General features: G+C 48.9%; 1 protein-coding gene across 1 annotated transcript in view; it reads right to left on the bottom strand.

Moving 5' to 3' along the window:
- ITPRID2 (ITPR interacting domain containing 2) overlaps positions 1-17,862 on the bottom strand; it is a 289,925-nt gene that overhangs the window by 70,739 nt on the left and 201,324 nt on the right. Inside the window, exon 14 of the mRNA XM_069616077.1 lies at positions 10,649-10,799. Coding sequence (XP_069472178.1) covers positions 10,649-10,799 — 151 coding nt within the window. The remainder of the gene's footprint in view (positions 1-10,648; positions 10,800-17,862) is intronic.

Genomic DNA, 17,862 nt, shown 5'->3' with positions numbered 1-17,862 from the left:
GCCCTGCTGATGACCTGCCACGGAACCTGCCGTTGGAATGCAATGGCCGTGGCCTTGGCTCTGACAGCATGGGTGTGCATGTTTGTCGGCAGCAGCTTATGCTGCCCCTCATAGGCCTCCTCAATGACTGAAACCATCCACTGTGCAATAGAGGCCTTGGATGCCTTATGCCTAGGCCTGGATCCCCCAAAAGTGAAAGAGCGTCAGACTTGCGGAAACCCTTGGTCTTGTCCAGATAGAATTTCAGAGATCTTCTGACATCCAGAAAGTGCAAGACTCTCTGAGCCTTGTCCTTAGGGGTCAGCAAAAAACATTGGTAAAACCATTTCCTTGTTTAGATGGAAAGCAGAGGGTACCTTAAGTAGGAACGCAGGGTGTCCACAAGATCACCTTATCCCTGTGAAAAGTGGTATAGGGTTCTGAGGCCAACAGAGCCTGGATCTCGCTGTCATGATCACTGCTTCCAAGGAGTCAGGACCAGCCCAACATCCTTGGAAGCAGGCCCCTACCCTTAATCCTAGGCACCAGCCGGTCCCCACTGGGACCTTTTGGACCTTGTCCTGGCGCTGGTGGCGCCAGGCTCATCAATGCCATCGGTCCCGGCACTGGAAGCGCCGGGCTCATAATCTATATGAAGATGCTTGGGTGGACTTACCTGCAGCAGACCATGCTGCTTACCTACCAGCTGCATAGGAATCCTCAGTAAGCCGGAACTACTTTCTTACCTGGGTGGGGCAAGCTCCACTCCCTGGATACAACACTGGCACTCTTCTGGAACAGGAACTCTTTTCTTACCTAGGCGGGGCCGTGGAGGAAGACGCCTCAGCACTCCAAGGCTATTTAAACCACACCCGATTGATGAAACGTGCTTCGCGTTATTCTGCATTTGCAGCAGAATGCTCACCGAGTCTGTTCCAGCTTTTCTTCTATCCGGGCCTGAACCTGCAAGAACAATACTTACCATTCCTGCATCCAGTCTTCAGCAGCACCTGCAAGAACAATACTTACCATCCCCGCATCCAGTCTTCAGCAGCACCTGCAAAATAAGAAACTACAGGTTAGCACGGCAACCTTCATACGAAGCGCATTACTCACCTGATCCATCGGCAGCGATCATTTCATCACGCTGCATCTCCGCCTGTGAAAACAAAGGCATAGTTATTTCTTACCGGCACTCTGGGTCTCCAACGCGGCAATCCGGACCTGAAAGACAAAAGGAGAGACATTAGACAGGTATTTACTTACGCCCATCGCACTCGCCACAGTAGAACGCCTGCAAATACTCCGGCGTTTTCCAGCATCTCTTCAGCACGAACCCGCAGCTGCAAGAGAAAAGAAACAGTTAGAGCGCTTGCATTTACTCACGCAATCCAAGCGCTTCATTCACATTCCAAGGCTCTGGCTCCAGCTTCGGCTCCCTTCACACCATCTTCTGTCTCCAGAGCCCTGCAAAACAAATAGGAGAAAGCATTATACCAAACCCTGATCTACATAAAAGTGCCCTCGCACCTAAAGACTTTAAGGACAAAAGGTGTCCGGAAACTCACCGCTCGTGCAGTTAACGGCGGTAGCGATCCTCTGATGTTAAGAGGCCTACGTTTTACCCAGTGAAGGAACTGGCAACGGCACCCTGCACCAGACGCAGATGGAGAGCCCAGCATTCACCTATCTAAGGTGAGCACGTTGACCTGGGGGATTCTACGGGGAAGCTGGGAATAGAGAGAGAGAGAGAGAGAGAGAGAGAGAGAGACACTCAACTGCCCAGATCATTAACCCCCATATTCTCTCACCTGCAGAATTCTCACCCTTCGAGTTCGACACACAGTGCGAAGAGGCTCAGCCCCAGAAGCCAACCGAGTCCTGCACATCACCTTTCGAGTCACAGACACCTTCCTGCCTAGACCAGCGCCTCCGTGGGAATCAGGTGAGCGTTACACTCGCTGACTCTGCAAGCAGAGGTAAGGCCCACTAACAAAGCCGTTTTAATGGTGACCAGCCTGATGTCCCCGGACGCCATTGGCTCGAAGGGTTTGTTCGCCAAGGCGCCCAACACCACATTGAGGTCCCACATGGGATGTGGCTTCTTGATGGGCGGGTAAACCCTGGACAGGCCCGTCAAATGTCTTACCATCAGGTTGGAAGAGAAGACCTCCTTCTCCGGATGTCTGTTGACCCCCATGGCTGCCAGATAGGTGTGCCATGTGTCCCCCTGTATGCCGGAGTGCGCAAATTGTGCCGAGAAGGAGAGCACATCGTTCAGCATGCACATAAGGGGGTTGCTCGCCCAATGACAGCACCTTTTGAGTTGATTGAGGCCTCGCAGCAAGAAACAAGGGCGGGGGAATGCGTACAGGAACAGGCCTTCCCACGGGAAGGAAAATGCATCCCCCATGTTCCTCGGCTGGTGGAACCTGCTTGAGATTCTCCGGCATTTGGAATTTGTTGCTGCAGCAACCAGTTCGATCTGGGGTCTGCTCCGTTTGAGGAAGAGGTTGTCCACTTGATTCTGTCGAAGTTCCCACTCGTGGCAAGAGCGCAGCTCCCTGCTGAGTGAGTCGGCGATTGTGTTCTTGACTCCTGCCAGGTGAAAAGGAATGAACATCTCTTGGGTGCCGGGATCTGGTACCCCCTTGCTTCCTATGTAGAACATTGTGGTGGTATTGTCCGTGAAGACCCTCACCACCTTGCCCTTGAGGGACAGAAAGAACAACTTGAGGGCCCAGAACACTGCCCGCAGCTCCAGGACATTGATGTGGAGATCGCTCTCCTCCGGGAAGCCACAGGCCTCTGGCGTGGAGATTTCCGTTGTGGGCTTCCCAGCCCTCCAAGGAAGCATTCATGGTGACTGTCTCCTTGTATGGGGGGCTCTGGAAATCCATGCCCCTGGTGATGTTGTAGCACACACCCCACCACCTTATCGCTTGACGGAACTCAGCGAGAGCAATCTCTTCTGCGAAGCTTCCCAACACCTGGATCCACGGGGAGTCCAGGAATTCCTCAAGGGGTTGCATCCGCAACCTGCAGAGTCGGATCAGATAAATGCACAACGACTTGATGGTCCGCACTGTGGAAGTCTTCAGTGCCAACAGCCGTTGCACCTTGCCCAGCATGGCCACTATCCTCTCTTCCGAGGGGGCCATCAGGCAGGAGACCGTGATGAGCCTGGCCGTCATGAATAGAGTGTTCTGCGATGGTATCAAGCAGGATTTTGGATAGTTGACAGAACCCCAGATCCGTCAGCAGCCGGACGGTCCTCTGTGTGTTCGACGACTACTTCCCTGGACTTGCCGTGGATGAGCCAGTCATTGAGGTACGGGTACACATGTATCCCTTGTAGATGCAGATGGGTCGCCACTGGTGCCAAGCACTTCGTGAACATCCTGGGCACCAACTTCAGTTCGAAGGGAAGGGCCTTGAACTGGTAGTGCCTTCCCTGTACCACGAAGCACAGCAACATCCGATGCTTCTCGTGAATGAGGATGTGGAAGTATGCATCCTGCAGATCCAGTGACAACAAGAAGTCTCCTTTCTCCATTTGGCCGAGCATGTGCTGCAATGTGACCATCCAGAATTTTTGGCGCTTCAGGTATAGAATGGGCCTCCAGCCTCCAGTCGTCTGTACCAAGTAGTATCTGGAGTAGACTGAGCCCCGGAGTCGCTTTGGAACCAGCTCTATTACCCTCTTTTTTTTTTAGCATGGCCGTACATCCTGCAGGAGCTGAGGGGTATGCTGCTCCTGCTGGGCCACAGGTGGTATTTGCGGACACTTCTGCTGAAACTCTAAAATGTGTCCGTGGCCGAGAGCATCCAGCACCAATCGGTCGGTGGAGATCTTTTCCCACTCTGACTAAGCCCGCCAGCCGGCCTCGCACCGGGGGTGCATGGGTGGGGGCCCGACGTCCTAGTCTGTTCAATCCTGCTTTGGGGGCTGCATGCCACCTTGGCAGCGACGACGTTGGCCACCTCCCCTGAAAGCCTTGGAGCGACCCTTGTAGGCCTCTTGGTCGTGGACCTGGAGGGTTGATGGTATGAGGCGGGACCTCCGCCGAACCCCTTTCGATGATGCGCCCGTTTTTCCGCCAGAGGCACAAAAGGAGGGACGATGCTGCTGAAGAGTGTCCAGGGCATGGGCCTTCTCCGTCTTAATGGCCTGCAACGATTGTTGATGGCTTTCCCAAAAAGGTTGTCCCCAAAGGACATGTCCAGCACTCTTGTCTGGACCTCTTGATGGAAGCTGATGGCCTTCAACCAGCCACGACAACGGTGGCAGACACTGTTACCCATCTGTCAGAACCCTGTGTCCGATGTCCAGGGCCACAGTGATGGCATGGTCCGATGCAACCTCGCTCTCAGAGGATCTCAAGCACCTCAACCCGCCGTCATCAGGTAGAAATTCCAGCTGCTGGGCCATCTTATACCACAGCTCCATGTCGTATCTGGCCAGGATCGCAAGTGCATTCATTGCCTTGATGGTCGCCTCTGCGGAGTAGATCACTTTCCTACCTGTGGTGTCCAACTTCTTCCCCTCGACGTCTGGGCAAACAGAGGCTGAAGATGAGGGATTAGAAGACTTCTTCCTTGCTTCCGTCAAAACCACCAAGTCCGGGGAGGGCTGCGACTGTAGGCACCTGGGTGCGGACTTCAGCACCCGGTACTTCTTCTCCAGCCAAAGCCTCTTCATCGGGGCTGAGGCTGGGTTTCTCATCAGCGCCAGGCCCTCATCCCAAATGTCGTCCAGAAGAGGTACCGCCAGAATGGTCTTCCCTTTGGCCTCACATCGTTGGTAAAGGAAACCTTCCTTCTTGGTCTCTTCTGGCGTCAGCTGGAAGAGCTCCGACGCTCGGGCGACCATGGTGTGGAATGACCCCACTTCGTCCGGGGAAGAAGCCCTTGGCGGCGGAGAAACACTGCCATCGTCGTCCGTAGTCACTGTGTCTGTCCCTGTATCCCTACCGGGGGAAGGCATGTGCGGCGATTGAGGAGGTGGCGTAGGGTGCCTTCTCTTCTTCGCTGGTGGGGGCGGGCCTGGTGCCGTCAGCATCCTATTCTGGATCTCCGAAACCAGGGTGTGGAGAGTTGAAAGGATGTCCAGCGACACATCCCTGGGAGGTGTCGGGGGGCATTAGGCTTGCTGGGCCCAGCGCCCACATCATCATCCCCTTTTATTTCCCGCCGTATTCTTTGTTCCCCACATCCTCTGGGACCATGTGAACCGGCACCAGATCCTCCTCATCCGAAGATGAAATATCTGCACCCTGGAGCACAGTTGAGGCCTCCCCTGCCCCCCCCCCCCGCCTCCACTCACTTTTTTGCATCCTGAGGGGTTGGTCTCAGGTTTAGGGATGGCATCCTCTTCTCTGGCGTTTTCTCCACTGGCTTAGCCGAGGCCTCCCGCCTCGGGGTTGTCCACTCTGGGCGGCGCTGCAAGGGTCCCCTGGACTGGATCAGCCCCTTGGCCTTCGAGAGGGTGGCCGCAACCAGCTCGATCATCAAGGATGACTTCTTCTGAACCACCTGGGCCTTCAGTGGCCGTTCAGACACCTTTCCCTGCGCATTGGTCTTTTCCGGCTTCTCCCGCAACTTCCCAGGGTTAGCCGATTTCCTCTTCGGGGAGGAGCTGGAGCAATGACTGGTGATGGAGTCAGTTGGCAAAGATGAATGCGCCCTGTCCGTCGAGGGACCCGCTTGCGCGGTGACCCCCAACAGAAACGGACTTGCAGCGATTGGCCTAGTCTTGGGCCCCCATGGATGAAGCGCCGTCCAAGGACTTAGAAGCCTGCTCCTCGGACCGGCCAGTCCTGGGTGAGGCATGCCCCTACTTGCCACACGGGGTAGAGGCCTTACCGTCGAGCCACGCCGCCAACCTACTATGACGATACTTGAAAGTGTGCTTGGAGAACCCAAGGCAGATTTCACAATCCGCTTCCCTGTGGTCCGGATGGAGACAGTGGCACTGGAAGTGTTTGTCCTCCACAAACACTTTACTCAATCTGCAGCTGGAGCAGAGCTTGAAGAGGGAGCCTCCCTCCTTCTCCTTCGACATGGTCCGGTGTAGGTCAGATGGCCTTCTGGAATCTTCGATGAAACTCGCAATGATTCTTGCCCTTGAGGGGCATTGAAAGACGCCTACAAAGGAACGAAAGAGCACACAGGCTCTTTTTGACAAAAATAGAAACTATTTTTTTTTAAAAGCGCAAAAACGTACAAAAGCTCTGAGCAAAACACAAGGACTATTAACACTTGAATGTGCGGTAAAAATCTGAAGATGGCTGCCAGAGGATGGGTTTAGGGAGACGGCAGTCATTGGCTGGGGGCAGTATGACCCATAGCTCAGTGACTGGTTTATAGGATAAAGATAGTTTGTAAGTGAAACTGATTATTTTTCTTTTACCGGGGATTCCCGGCATGACGGGGTATATTCATGAGCATGTGAATCCATGCCAGACCCCATGCTAGAGAACATGGGTACCTACAGGACAGGGATAGTGTGACAGAAACGCCCCTTTTTGATTGCGAAACTTTTTTTTTTATACTCCGAGCCAACCACTAGATGGCAGGCTTCCCAAAGCACGTGAATCTAAGCAGCTTCCAAGCCGTAAAATATATGGATCAAGAGAGACGCACTACAAATTGTGTCACTGTATTTCTATCACTTAAACTGACTTGGAACAAAGGTTTAAGACAGGTTCATGGAGTTCTAGTGCGTTTGCAATGTTTCACATCATTTAGCAGCTAGGAAGGTACTGCGAGAAACCAATAATTTAGACAGAAATCCTTTGTTTGTTCCTGGGGCCCTGAAATGAAATCCAGCGAACTGTAATTGAGAAAGATTGCTACCACTCATCTTATTGACAATACCACTATAAAAAGGCCTTGCAGGTTAAGCGCTTGAGCGAGAAATGCAGAACCGGGTTCAAACATTGGAAGAACTCATCGGCAAAGGACTATTTCAGATACAAACTAGCAGCTGGTTTGGCAACCGGTGGGTGGATCAGTTTAACCCCTCCCATGAAGGCTTTTACAACCCAGAATCTTCCACCATGTTGGGAGATGGTGTAAGCAGAGCAGATCGCACCCCAACGTGTACCTTTAGAGTATTAAATACTAGTCTGAATCGAACATGCAAAGTAAAGCACACAAACACATCAGTAGACAATCTACTGGCTTAATGGAATTATTTGTGCACTAAATAAAAATATTTGCACTTGCTAAAGTAAAATGTGTGTGCGTGCCTCCTAAACGGATGGCCGTGCATCCGGGTGGCAGCAGTATGGGAGCAAACTATGACTTTAGGAAGGAAGCTGCCAAGTTCATAGTTCGAGGATGTTGATGTTGTATCTAATGTTGCTGTTGCTGAACAGATTGTGGCGTGGCTGAAGCAAGATTGGCGCATCCACCATTAGGTCTTGGAGGTGGCGATGGCACACTGGTCTTGCCCATTTTTGCGCGATCAGTGTAAGCATCAGGAGTTCCTGTAACAGTTTCCACAGCACCCGATGCAATAGCAGTGCTGAGGGAAAGGGTATGCAAATATGCCTGACCATGTCATTCCTAGCGCCTTGCAGAAGGAGGACTTCTCTGTGTGCCTGGATGGTTACTGTGTCTCGCTGATCAGTGTTCGGAAGTGCTTTGTGGATGCCACGAGGAGTTGTAGAATGCTGTAGGAGAGACCCTTGCTGGCACATCTACCCTGCAACTAGAGGGCATCAAGGTCCGTCCTGTTCACTTGCACTGGAAGATGGGGGGCTTAAATGATAACTACTCAAGATCCAAGAAAAAGAAGGGCACTTGATGTGCTGCTGCACCCCTTAAAGAGTCGGGTCTGGAGCATCTAGAGCCTTTGTGAGGTGCGTCGGTCTCGCTTGTAGTGTCCTGGAAAGGTTTGCCGCAGCTGGCAACATTAGGGCTTTCTCCGGGATACCTTAACATATAGGACTGTTACAGATCTTGGAACTGATGTTCTTTAACACCTCCTGGAAGTGGAGATCCCCTTTGTGGGTCTCCATGTCCAGAGAATTGTCATAACGCTATGAGTGCATGTTATCTTTCTGCTTTCGAGTGTATCCTCCACTTCTATATCAGAGCGGTGTTCCACCTCGAGAGGCGTACTGGTTAAGGTAGCCTGAGTCACTGGTCTGATCCCAGTGTCCCAGCGCCAGGAATAACACTGGAGCACGAGAACACGTGCAAGTGGACTAGTGTCTCTGAACCATCTAAGGTTCCCATGATTACTGCACTGGATGCAAGCTGGCCTTCTTGATCATCTACCAAAGCCCATTTGGGCAAGGTCTTTGAGCAGGCCCTGCATAATGTTGGTTGCCTTGGAGATCCGAAACGTTCTAGGCGGTGCAAGCCCCCATTCTATTGGCCACGTGAAACCCTCCTTATCCAAGTTAGCAGTTCCATAGCGATTAGAACTTGCGACTATTCCAAGAGGGCCTTGTACGAGAATGCAGTGCTACGCCATTTGCTGCATTTTATTTCAAACTGCATGTTTACAGGTTTGTGTGCGACTGGCCCATCCATCGGATCCTTTAAGCAGCATTACATTGAAGGCATAAGAGATATACAGGGTGAGAGGGGAGATGCCATCTCCTCCAGTGCATCTTCCATGAAATGCCGCTCTTCAGGGTTCATTTGGATGGTAATACCTTGGGCTAAACCTATGCTACATCTGCAGCTATCCAGTGCACCGCAAGGTCTATGCCCTTGCTTGATGGCATGGACTATCCTTGGAGCAGACTTTCAGCAAACTGGAGAGCAGGACAATGTGCACCGATTCTCTGTGGGAGATGTCATTTCTAAGCTACTATCATTTATAGGGAGGCCCGGGGGGAAGTGGGGGGCAGGAACAGGGTGTCAACCAGATAGAAAGGGAAAAACTCTACCATGCTATCACAAATAGGGGGTCAATTGCAATTGTTTGGTGGAAATGTTTCGGGCCAAGTTGGCACTCTTGTGACAAAGGTTATGAACACCCTCTTGGCCAGTCAAGACTGGTTAAGAAATGTATGGTTCTGAGCCCTGTGTCTGCAGTTTCTATAGTGGGCAGCTTTTGTATGTCGCTGCTAGGTGGCTGCTCGGGGCTTGACTTATCAGAGCACTGTTTTGGCATTGACGTTTCTGGTATATGATATACAATAGGTTATTTATAACACGCTTAATACCCGATGGTTTCTAAGCGCGGACCCGTAGATCGAACCTGTGGTGCTCTGTGTCGTCTTGATTCCAACCCGAGCATGTTGCCCCTGAGCTATCCTCCCGAGACAGTAAGGATCAGGTTACATTTCACCCAGTTGCCTGCTTTGTTTGACTCTTTCTTAAGATCCAAATGAATCATAGCTTATTCATAACGCGTTTAATACCCAGAGGTTTCTAAGCGCGGACCCGGAGATCGAACCTGTGTTGCTCCGTGTCGTCTCGCTTCCAAGGCGAGCACACTGCACTTGAGCTATCCTCCCGAGGTATGGGATGGTCTGCATCAAGTTTGTGTTTTTTTTTTTTTTGGCACCAACTTTTTAGCACCTGGTTTGGTTGGAGGTTGTGTTTTCATCATTGAGGGTTGTGTAGCACACTGATCTTCGGTGTGGTCTCTCGTTAAGCATCAATAACACACTCTTTGGCTGTCAACCCATGTGAATCTGTTTCACTCGCGACATGACTTAATTGTGTTTTCTCCGTTGGTAGAGGTGGCACCAGGGGATTGAAACAAGGAACATAGCTAGCTATTAATGTTGCACATTGTCAATATGACCTTTTCCTAGGTTGGCTGGGAGTCTGCTTCAAGGATAGTCTATGCTGTCAAGCAAGGGTATAGGCATTGCGGTGCACTGGATAGCTGCAGATGCGGCACAGGGTAGTATGACAGGGTAGTATGACAGGGCCTTGTAGTACTAAGCAACTACCACGAGATCGCAGAATATACATAGCATGTGACTATGTACATACAGAATGTGAATTTAAATAGATTAATAAGCCCCAGAAACCAATACACCCAGATCTACCCTCAACCAGAGCCTACGGATACCTAGATACAAGCTCCAAACAGCTGGTGGTTCTAGCTTCCCAGTCCTGGCAGCCAAACTGTGGAATGCTGTCCCCCTTGACTATCAGAAACCTCCCCTCCCTCAACCTTTTCAAACATAGAGCCAAACGTTGGCTTGCCTCTTCCAATGCCTAAGCTACATTCTGAAAACGTGTTGCAATAACCTATGTAGGGATGTACTACTTGACAAACCATGTATCGTTGTACTACCTACCTATGTCTATTTCTATGCCATATTTATTGTTTGATATATTATCACTGTATGCAACTTATGTAACCATTGCCTTAAGGAATGCGCCCGGTAGCCTCCGGGCCTGGTCTGCGCTATACAAATAAAATAAATACAAATACCCCTGCCTCCCCATAGAACCATTTATTCTCGTTGTGCCAAAAAGCATATAGGCGCGTTCTCATGTAGTGGGGGAGAAGGGAGGGGACCAGTGGAGGAACGCCCTGTGATGCCCCGAAGTCCCAGGAATGCTCTAAATAAAGAATTAATCTTGGCACCAGGAATCCATAACACTCTGGGGCATGCCACGGGACAGAATACACTCTACAGCAACACAAATGCTGAAGCATAGATGCCTTGTGTTTTCCGCTTACCATCACAGGCTGAAATCTGTAGGGTGAAGACATTTGTAAAGTTCTAAGCTGCTCCTCTAGAAACAGCAAGCGCTCCTCCAGCTGCAGCTCCAGCTCCTGAAGCTCCATGCGCACATTGTTTCTCAGGCCTTGTAGTTGATCAGCCTCATATCTATAAGCAGAAATGATCACAATTCATGTCACATACACAAACATCTACATAACATTCACGGATGGACCTAGCATTGCTTTTTTTTAACTACTATGGTTTTATGTTGCCCATGCCACCTTTGGCATGCCATCTTTGTTCCCATGCAAACACTGAAACATCCCTTACAGGGGTTCTTTTAGTGTTTGGTTTTCATTAACGGAGGACATTAGAAGGCATTCGGGAGATGGATCATTTTGTTGCAGCTTTAGAGGGAAGAATACATGCATTTCTCAAAATGTTAAAATAATGCGTCTAGGGGAACATTCACTTGTTCTGAAAGCCTGATGTTACAAGCTAGGACTGAGAGAGTGAATGTATCGACACAACCTACTGATAGTAATAAAAACAGAGGAATAGAATATGGTTTTAGAGACATGTTAAACTTTTTAAAGACCGATTCTTACTGCTAAAAAAAGGACTTTGTCAGGGCCTTCATACCATTGTAAGTGTTCACATGACATCTGCAGAGAAACCCACCGACTACTTCAAAACAGAGCAGCAAAGCTAACACCGTCACTAAACAAGAATCCTACTATTCCATTCTATGACCCACAAAACCCGCCACACTTTCCTAGTACCAAGTTACCGAGGCAACAACTAATCACACCATGAGAGAACCTTGCATGCACATCAGAAGAGGGGATATGCCTGGCAACCCTTAATGATGCTTTGTCTCCTTGACAGGTAGAGGGAGATTTTACCCTCACCTCCCACACCTTCCCCCTCACCCCCCACACCTTCCCCATCCTTAGAAGTAACATTTTGTAACTTGGAAGTCCCCCTGCCTCGCCTCGTCTCCAAAAACACAAGCGCCAGAAAGCCTTTGAAAATCTGCACCTGGGCTGTATCCAACCTAATTCTTTCATTGGCTCCTACACAGGTAGGGGGCAGATCTTAACCCCCTCCCTCGCAGGGCACCATTTTAGAGCTTGGAAACCCCCTCACCACCTTCCCTGCAGCTCCTTGCCTGCTTGCAGTAATACTGCTGCTGCAGAGACTGTACAGGGGACCGCCTGGTTATTACTCATTTACATGAGAGTTACCTGCTGGAGTTATTTTGGAAATCTAAAGTACATTCCTTAAGGAGCCAATTCGCCCAGCTAAGGGTTGATGCCAATATCTGTTTTAACCCTTCTCTCCCCTGCTGCCGTCACTGGGTGCCATACATATGACCACTACAAAGGCCACAAAATGTCTAATTAAACAACTACACAACACTCCACTGAAACTAAAAACAGGCAGTTGCTTTCTCCACAACTCTGACCCATGAAGTCAATGCACACACTCCCAAACAGTCCTTTTCTTACCGAGACGTAGCTTAAAATCAATCACACACCTATTATACCCGGTGTGCTCCCTCCACACATGCTGACCCACCAGAAGGACAGCCCACAAAAACTAGGTGGCGGTGTTTGCACAAACTCACTCAGCAATCCCACACAGCCCCATACACTTTCTTTGAAGGCCTCTCACTTGCCCCCCCCCCCTTCCATCACATAGAAAACCCACATTTATCCACATTAATTAATGCCCCCCACCACACCATTCCATCCTCCATATTGACTGGGGCCACTTCACTGCTACCATTCAAAGCTCCCCCTGTGCCAACATCTAACTTGACAACTTTACCCCTGGTAGCTCCCATCCAAATAATACCATACTCAAAGGTAACCTCACTCCGCTTGCCCCATAAGACCTCACCCACCTCACTAACATAGTGGCCAACATAGTCACCTTTCTGAATTTATTTATCCCCAAAAAAATGCAGATCTATGGAAAAAACGAATCTGGGGGGTCGTGATCAAACACACTGCACCCCACTTCACGTTCATTCTGCAACACAAAATACCCCTGCCACACATCCCCTTGCCCCCAACCATGATCAATCATTACAGTGCCTTAGCACCACTCATTCCACACCCTTCTCCCCTGCTTGATACATCCCTCCATTCTCATCAATATACATAACACCATCAACACCCCAGCAATCAACCAGACAGCCCCTTCCAATCAGAATAAACCTACAACGCCACCATAAACTATAGTTCAACAAATCCCTCCTCGTCACTCAAGCAGGAAGCCAGAAACCTATTAAGCGCATGGCAAAAGAACCAATGACCCGATACCAGGACACGCCTCAAACACTACCGCAACATATAACCAAGCATACACAATGCCAAAGCCACCAACTAACTACAAGAACTCCAATCCACTGCCAAGAATACATAGAAACGCTTCAACATTGTCAAGGGAGTATCCAAACCACCATCCACACACCCATCCAGTTCAGTATGCAACTCCTTAAAGGACGGTTTCCATGCATAACACCAGACAAGCCCATCCCTCTGCTTTCCCACCCCCTAACATTCCACCAGATGGGACACTCCCCATCGACCACGACAGAGTTATTACTCTCACAGCCAAGACAAAACCTGCACACTTCCAGGGAAATGCATGCCCACATCAAGACCCATCCAACTGCATCATGACCCTTGCTCTGCTTAACACCATTAACGCTTTACGCTCCTCTGTACATTTCTATCCAAACCGGTTTAGTGATTAAAGGTATTTATAGAAATGAAGACCTTTTTGCAGGTACACCAGATTCTTAGCCTATGTATTGTGAGGTATCCAAATAAAGGAGTAGAAAATATTAAAAAGGTACTGAAAAACGACAAGCCATGGACAAGTGAATGATTATGCGACACACCCAGCACCCTGGTCTCCTGCGACACCCTCAACAGCACTCTGTATATTTACCGTCTCCCACCATCCAGACCCCTCAAGGCAGCCACACAACATAACCCCCTTTCTTCATGCTCCAAGGCTCTGCATACCATGAGGCACATTCTGAATCCCTTAGTTTAACTTCTGGTAAAGGGTGCAGTGAAAACCATGCACTCAGGAGGTGGCGGGAAGAAAGCGGGACTAGCAAGGCTGAGTAAAGGGTTCTGGGGGATATGAAAGATGTCAAGTGTTATCACAAGGAACAAAACGTATTATCTCGCCGAGGGGGGTGTGTGTGTGGGTGTGTCTGAGTGTGTGTGTCTGAGTGTGTGTGTCAGTGTGTGTGTGTGTCTGAGTGTGTGTGTGTGTCTGAGTGTGTGTTTTTTTACAGGTTGGCCAGTGTGTAATACATTAGTGTCCAGCACTGATGGATCAAGTCTGTTAATGCAACCAAAAACTGGAGAGGATAACAGACTACTAGTGACCGTGTCTTTTTTAGTATTAAAATACCCAACGTTAGAAGTTTTAGTCCCATGAAAAAACCCATTGTGTGCACTCTGATAAGGATGAGCATAAAAGGGTCTCCAGCAGAGTAATGCACAAGGACTTCCATTATGGGAAATGCCGTGCCTTCAAACAGCACATAAAATGAATCCAATTGAAAAAGCACAAAAGTAAAACAAGAAAGCAAGAAGCAGCCCATTTAATATTATTCAGGCAGATTCCTGGGACCTGGATGGACAATACCATAAGGGGACTGGGTGGTCCTCTATGAATGAATAAGGGGGCAAAGTGTAAAGGTATGAAAGGAAGAGGAGTCGGTCATAAGATATTATCAGAGTCGCATCAAACGTTTTACTAAGTCTTTGTCTTGGACCCTGGACCAGATTCTCCCCGCTGGCAGCAAATGGAGGCGGATGGCTCTGTTGGGTGCCGATGGGAAGCCTTCTGCAAATCATCGTTTAGGGTAAGGGGGTGCATGGGAAGAGGCAAGGTCGCACTGGGGCATAAAATAGTCTGGGGTACCCACAGTCGCAAATGGCAATCATTACTTTAAAGACAGAATGTTTGAATAGTACCCAAGGGGGAGTTTTTTGACAAAATGTGATTCAAGTTGACAATGGTCAAAACTACGAGCCGCACAGTTGAGTAACCAAACAAGAGGCCCAATGCCCACAACTAGCATTTTGCGTTTCTGGTTCGGACATTGCCCTATAGGCGTACGAGCCTGGGTAGAGGAAAATAAATTAATGCCAGGGTGCTGTCAATTAATTCTGCATTTCGGTTGGTGCAGTATAAAAATAATAAATGTCTCAATCGATCATAGACTGGAGGACAAGCTTCTAACTAAAGGTTAAACTGGCACTTAAGAAATCAGTGCCTGCACTGTGCATACGTGAATTTTAAAAATCCATGTGTTGGGGTAAACTGCAAGGCGCTGAGGGTTCATCCAACAAGATCAGGGACTGCATGCCGGCCTCGTCCCTTCATTGCTCTACACAAATCATACCTGGGTCCAGGTTAGGAGAGAACAAATGGCCACGAATGCATGTAAACAGATGCTTATTGGAAGCCTAGATAGGTAATCTCCATCATGCTATCTTAGCCTGCAGAAGTAGATATTTTAGGATTCCGACAAATGGCAGGGCCTTCAGAGACTTGGCCAGAACACAGGTGGATTTCACGGGTTTCTACATTTAGCGTTCCAGGTATTTATTGCAGTTAGTCATAAAAAAATCAGTTAAAAAAAAATCAAAACGAATCTGGCCAATCTGGACACTTAACAACATCATTATTAATACATTTCATATGAAAATAGACAGGAACACCAAAAGGTCCGTTGAAATCTAGGTGAGACAACTGGACCTCCTAGGTGTAACCAAAAATTGGATGGAAATGGGTTTGAGGCCTTTATCAAAGACCAGACATTTACTTTTGTTATTGGCATGAAAGTTAACATTGATTATAGTATACTATGGCATTGGCTTACATTCACTGGCGATCCGAGCTAGAAGCAGGGTCTTTAGCAAACCTTAGGGATTGCCAAGTCCAATCCCTTCTTGTGTGTGCTTATGTCCAAGACAGATTGTTACCGTGAAGCAATGGAATGGATTCTGTAAAATGCAACATTCACCCGAGGGCATCTTGGCGCTCCCCACAGAGCAGTGACAGAAATAGCCTAGCAAAGGAATGTTTTCAGAGCTTTATGGAAAAAAACAGATGAATAGGGGTAGCTCTGAGAGAAAGAGATAGAGAATTCCAATGAACTGCCGCAGCCACTGACAAAGAGCGGCCACCAATGCGGCTGTACCCGACAGGTGGAACAGTCAGCAAAGCGTTTGCTGACCGCAGAGCACAACTCGGGATGTATGGCGGAAATTTTGTCACGAGATATTCCGCCACCTGGTCATAAAAAGCTTGCTGAACCAGACAAAATGCCTTGAATTACATATGTTTGGCCACCGGCAGCCAATGGGGTTTACAGAGGACATGTGACAGCCACGAGGAGAAGTTTCCAGCCGTGCAGCAACATGGCATGAAATCTGGCAGTTGACTCAGGGCTGGAAAGTTCCAGATGAATCAAGATCTGCGTGTCGTCAGTGTAGGAATAACAGAGGAAGCCATGAGAGAATATCAGTTTGGTCAGAGGCTGAACATAGATGTTAAATATGACCAGGGAGACGGCGGGTCCTTGAGGAGCCCCACATGATATAGCCATAGCCACAGAGAAAAAAGGGATGATTAATAGAATTTGATGACTGTCGGAGAGAAAAGAAGCAAACCAATCCAAGACAGTGTCAGAGAAGCCGGCCCCTGCCAGGCAGCTAAGCAGGACTCCATGATTGATGGTGTCAAAGGTGGCTGACCGGTCCAATATAAAAAATAAATAATAAAATTTTAAAAAAACCAAATCAGAGCACGGACGCCACCCCCGTCATGAGTATGCGCCAAGTCGTCTTGAGAGGGGCAAGGCCGTCTACAACTGCGGTCAGAGTACTAGTTAAAGAGCATATATCCACAGGGGACAGATGCTTCTTGAAACATGACAAATCACACAGAAGGTACACCGGAGATGCAAACATTGAATGATCCATATATCCCCCTTAATGCATTTTAAAGCCTTGACCAAGCCCAAACCCCAGGAGGTAGGAAGGGCACGTGTGTAAAACGATTCCAACCACTCCCCATTGCATTTTGCACAAGTTAGCAACTAGGTGGGGGAGACGGACAAAGCAACAAATATTTCTCCAAAGGTAATCGCATTGAAAGTAAGGCAAGAATGTAGGAGTTTCCGCCTGGGAGTCCATCCAGGTTTTGCATCATGGGGGATTAGGGAAGAAAGGTTAGCTTAATAACAGCTGCTGTTGCTGCTTGTGCGCTAATAAGCTGTAGTTGATTGAACATGCGCTGCTTTGTTCTTTCCTCAAACCTCAGTGTTGGGCAGACATTTCATAAGGCTAGGCTGCCATGCCTGCCAAACCTTATTGGGCAGAGAATATAGGGACGTTTGTATTTTTCTTGAAATTGCAAAGAAACTTTCACAATGGCTGAAAGCACAGGTTGACTTGATCTGACTGGCAGGGGTGTTGCTAGGTCTGGAAAAGACCTGGGGCTAAGCTGATGTCGGAACTGTTGGGACTGGGGGCTAGCTAGTCTTTTGGCTGTAGCTCCTGAGATTCTATCCGGGGCTACAACCAAAAGATCAGGGGCTATAGGCCCCTTAGCCCCCCCTAGCAACGACCCTGCTGACTGGCACTCGAAAACTACATGAACAGCATTGGTTAGTGGCATTAAACATATTCACATCTCTTTTTCCCATTGGAACCAAGACATCTGCTGACCCTGTCCCATCCAAGGTATTTGAAAGGGGGAGTCAATGTTTTTGTTTCCCTGAAGGCATCAACATGACCATACACAAGTGAACAGGCATGAAGGAAAATTAAATAGATGTAAAGTTGGAGTAGCCCAGATTTTTGAACATGTAGCAGTCACTGTGAAAAAGCGAAAGAAATGAATGCTCTATTGACTCCTGGACCAGCACATATGGTTTCAAGAAACGCCCAACAAACCTGCATTGAAGCCACATAGATCTCAATTTAAGTGTTGCCATGTATTTTATACCCATGTAAAATAAGTTTGCTACTATCTCAGAAGAAGGGTAGACACATTTATGGGGTAATATACCAAAACTGAGGCACTCCACTCAAACACAGGACATGTGGTATAAGAGAATGTTCAAAGGGCACCACACCCCCGTCCCACTCCACACGATGGACCCAGGAGCGTCACCACAATG

This window comes from Ambystoma mexicanum, chromosome 9 (genome assembly GCF_040938575.1).
Source record: "Ambystoma mexicanum isolate Mex_15411 chromosome 9, UKY_AmexF1_1, whole genome shotgun sequence".
Classification (NCBI taxonomy): Eukaryota; Metazoa; Chordata; class Amphibia; order Caudata; family Ambystomatidae; genus Ambystoma; species Ambystoma mexicanum.
This window is presented reverse-complemented; position numbering and strand designations above follow the sequence as displayed.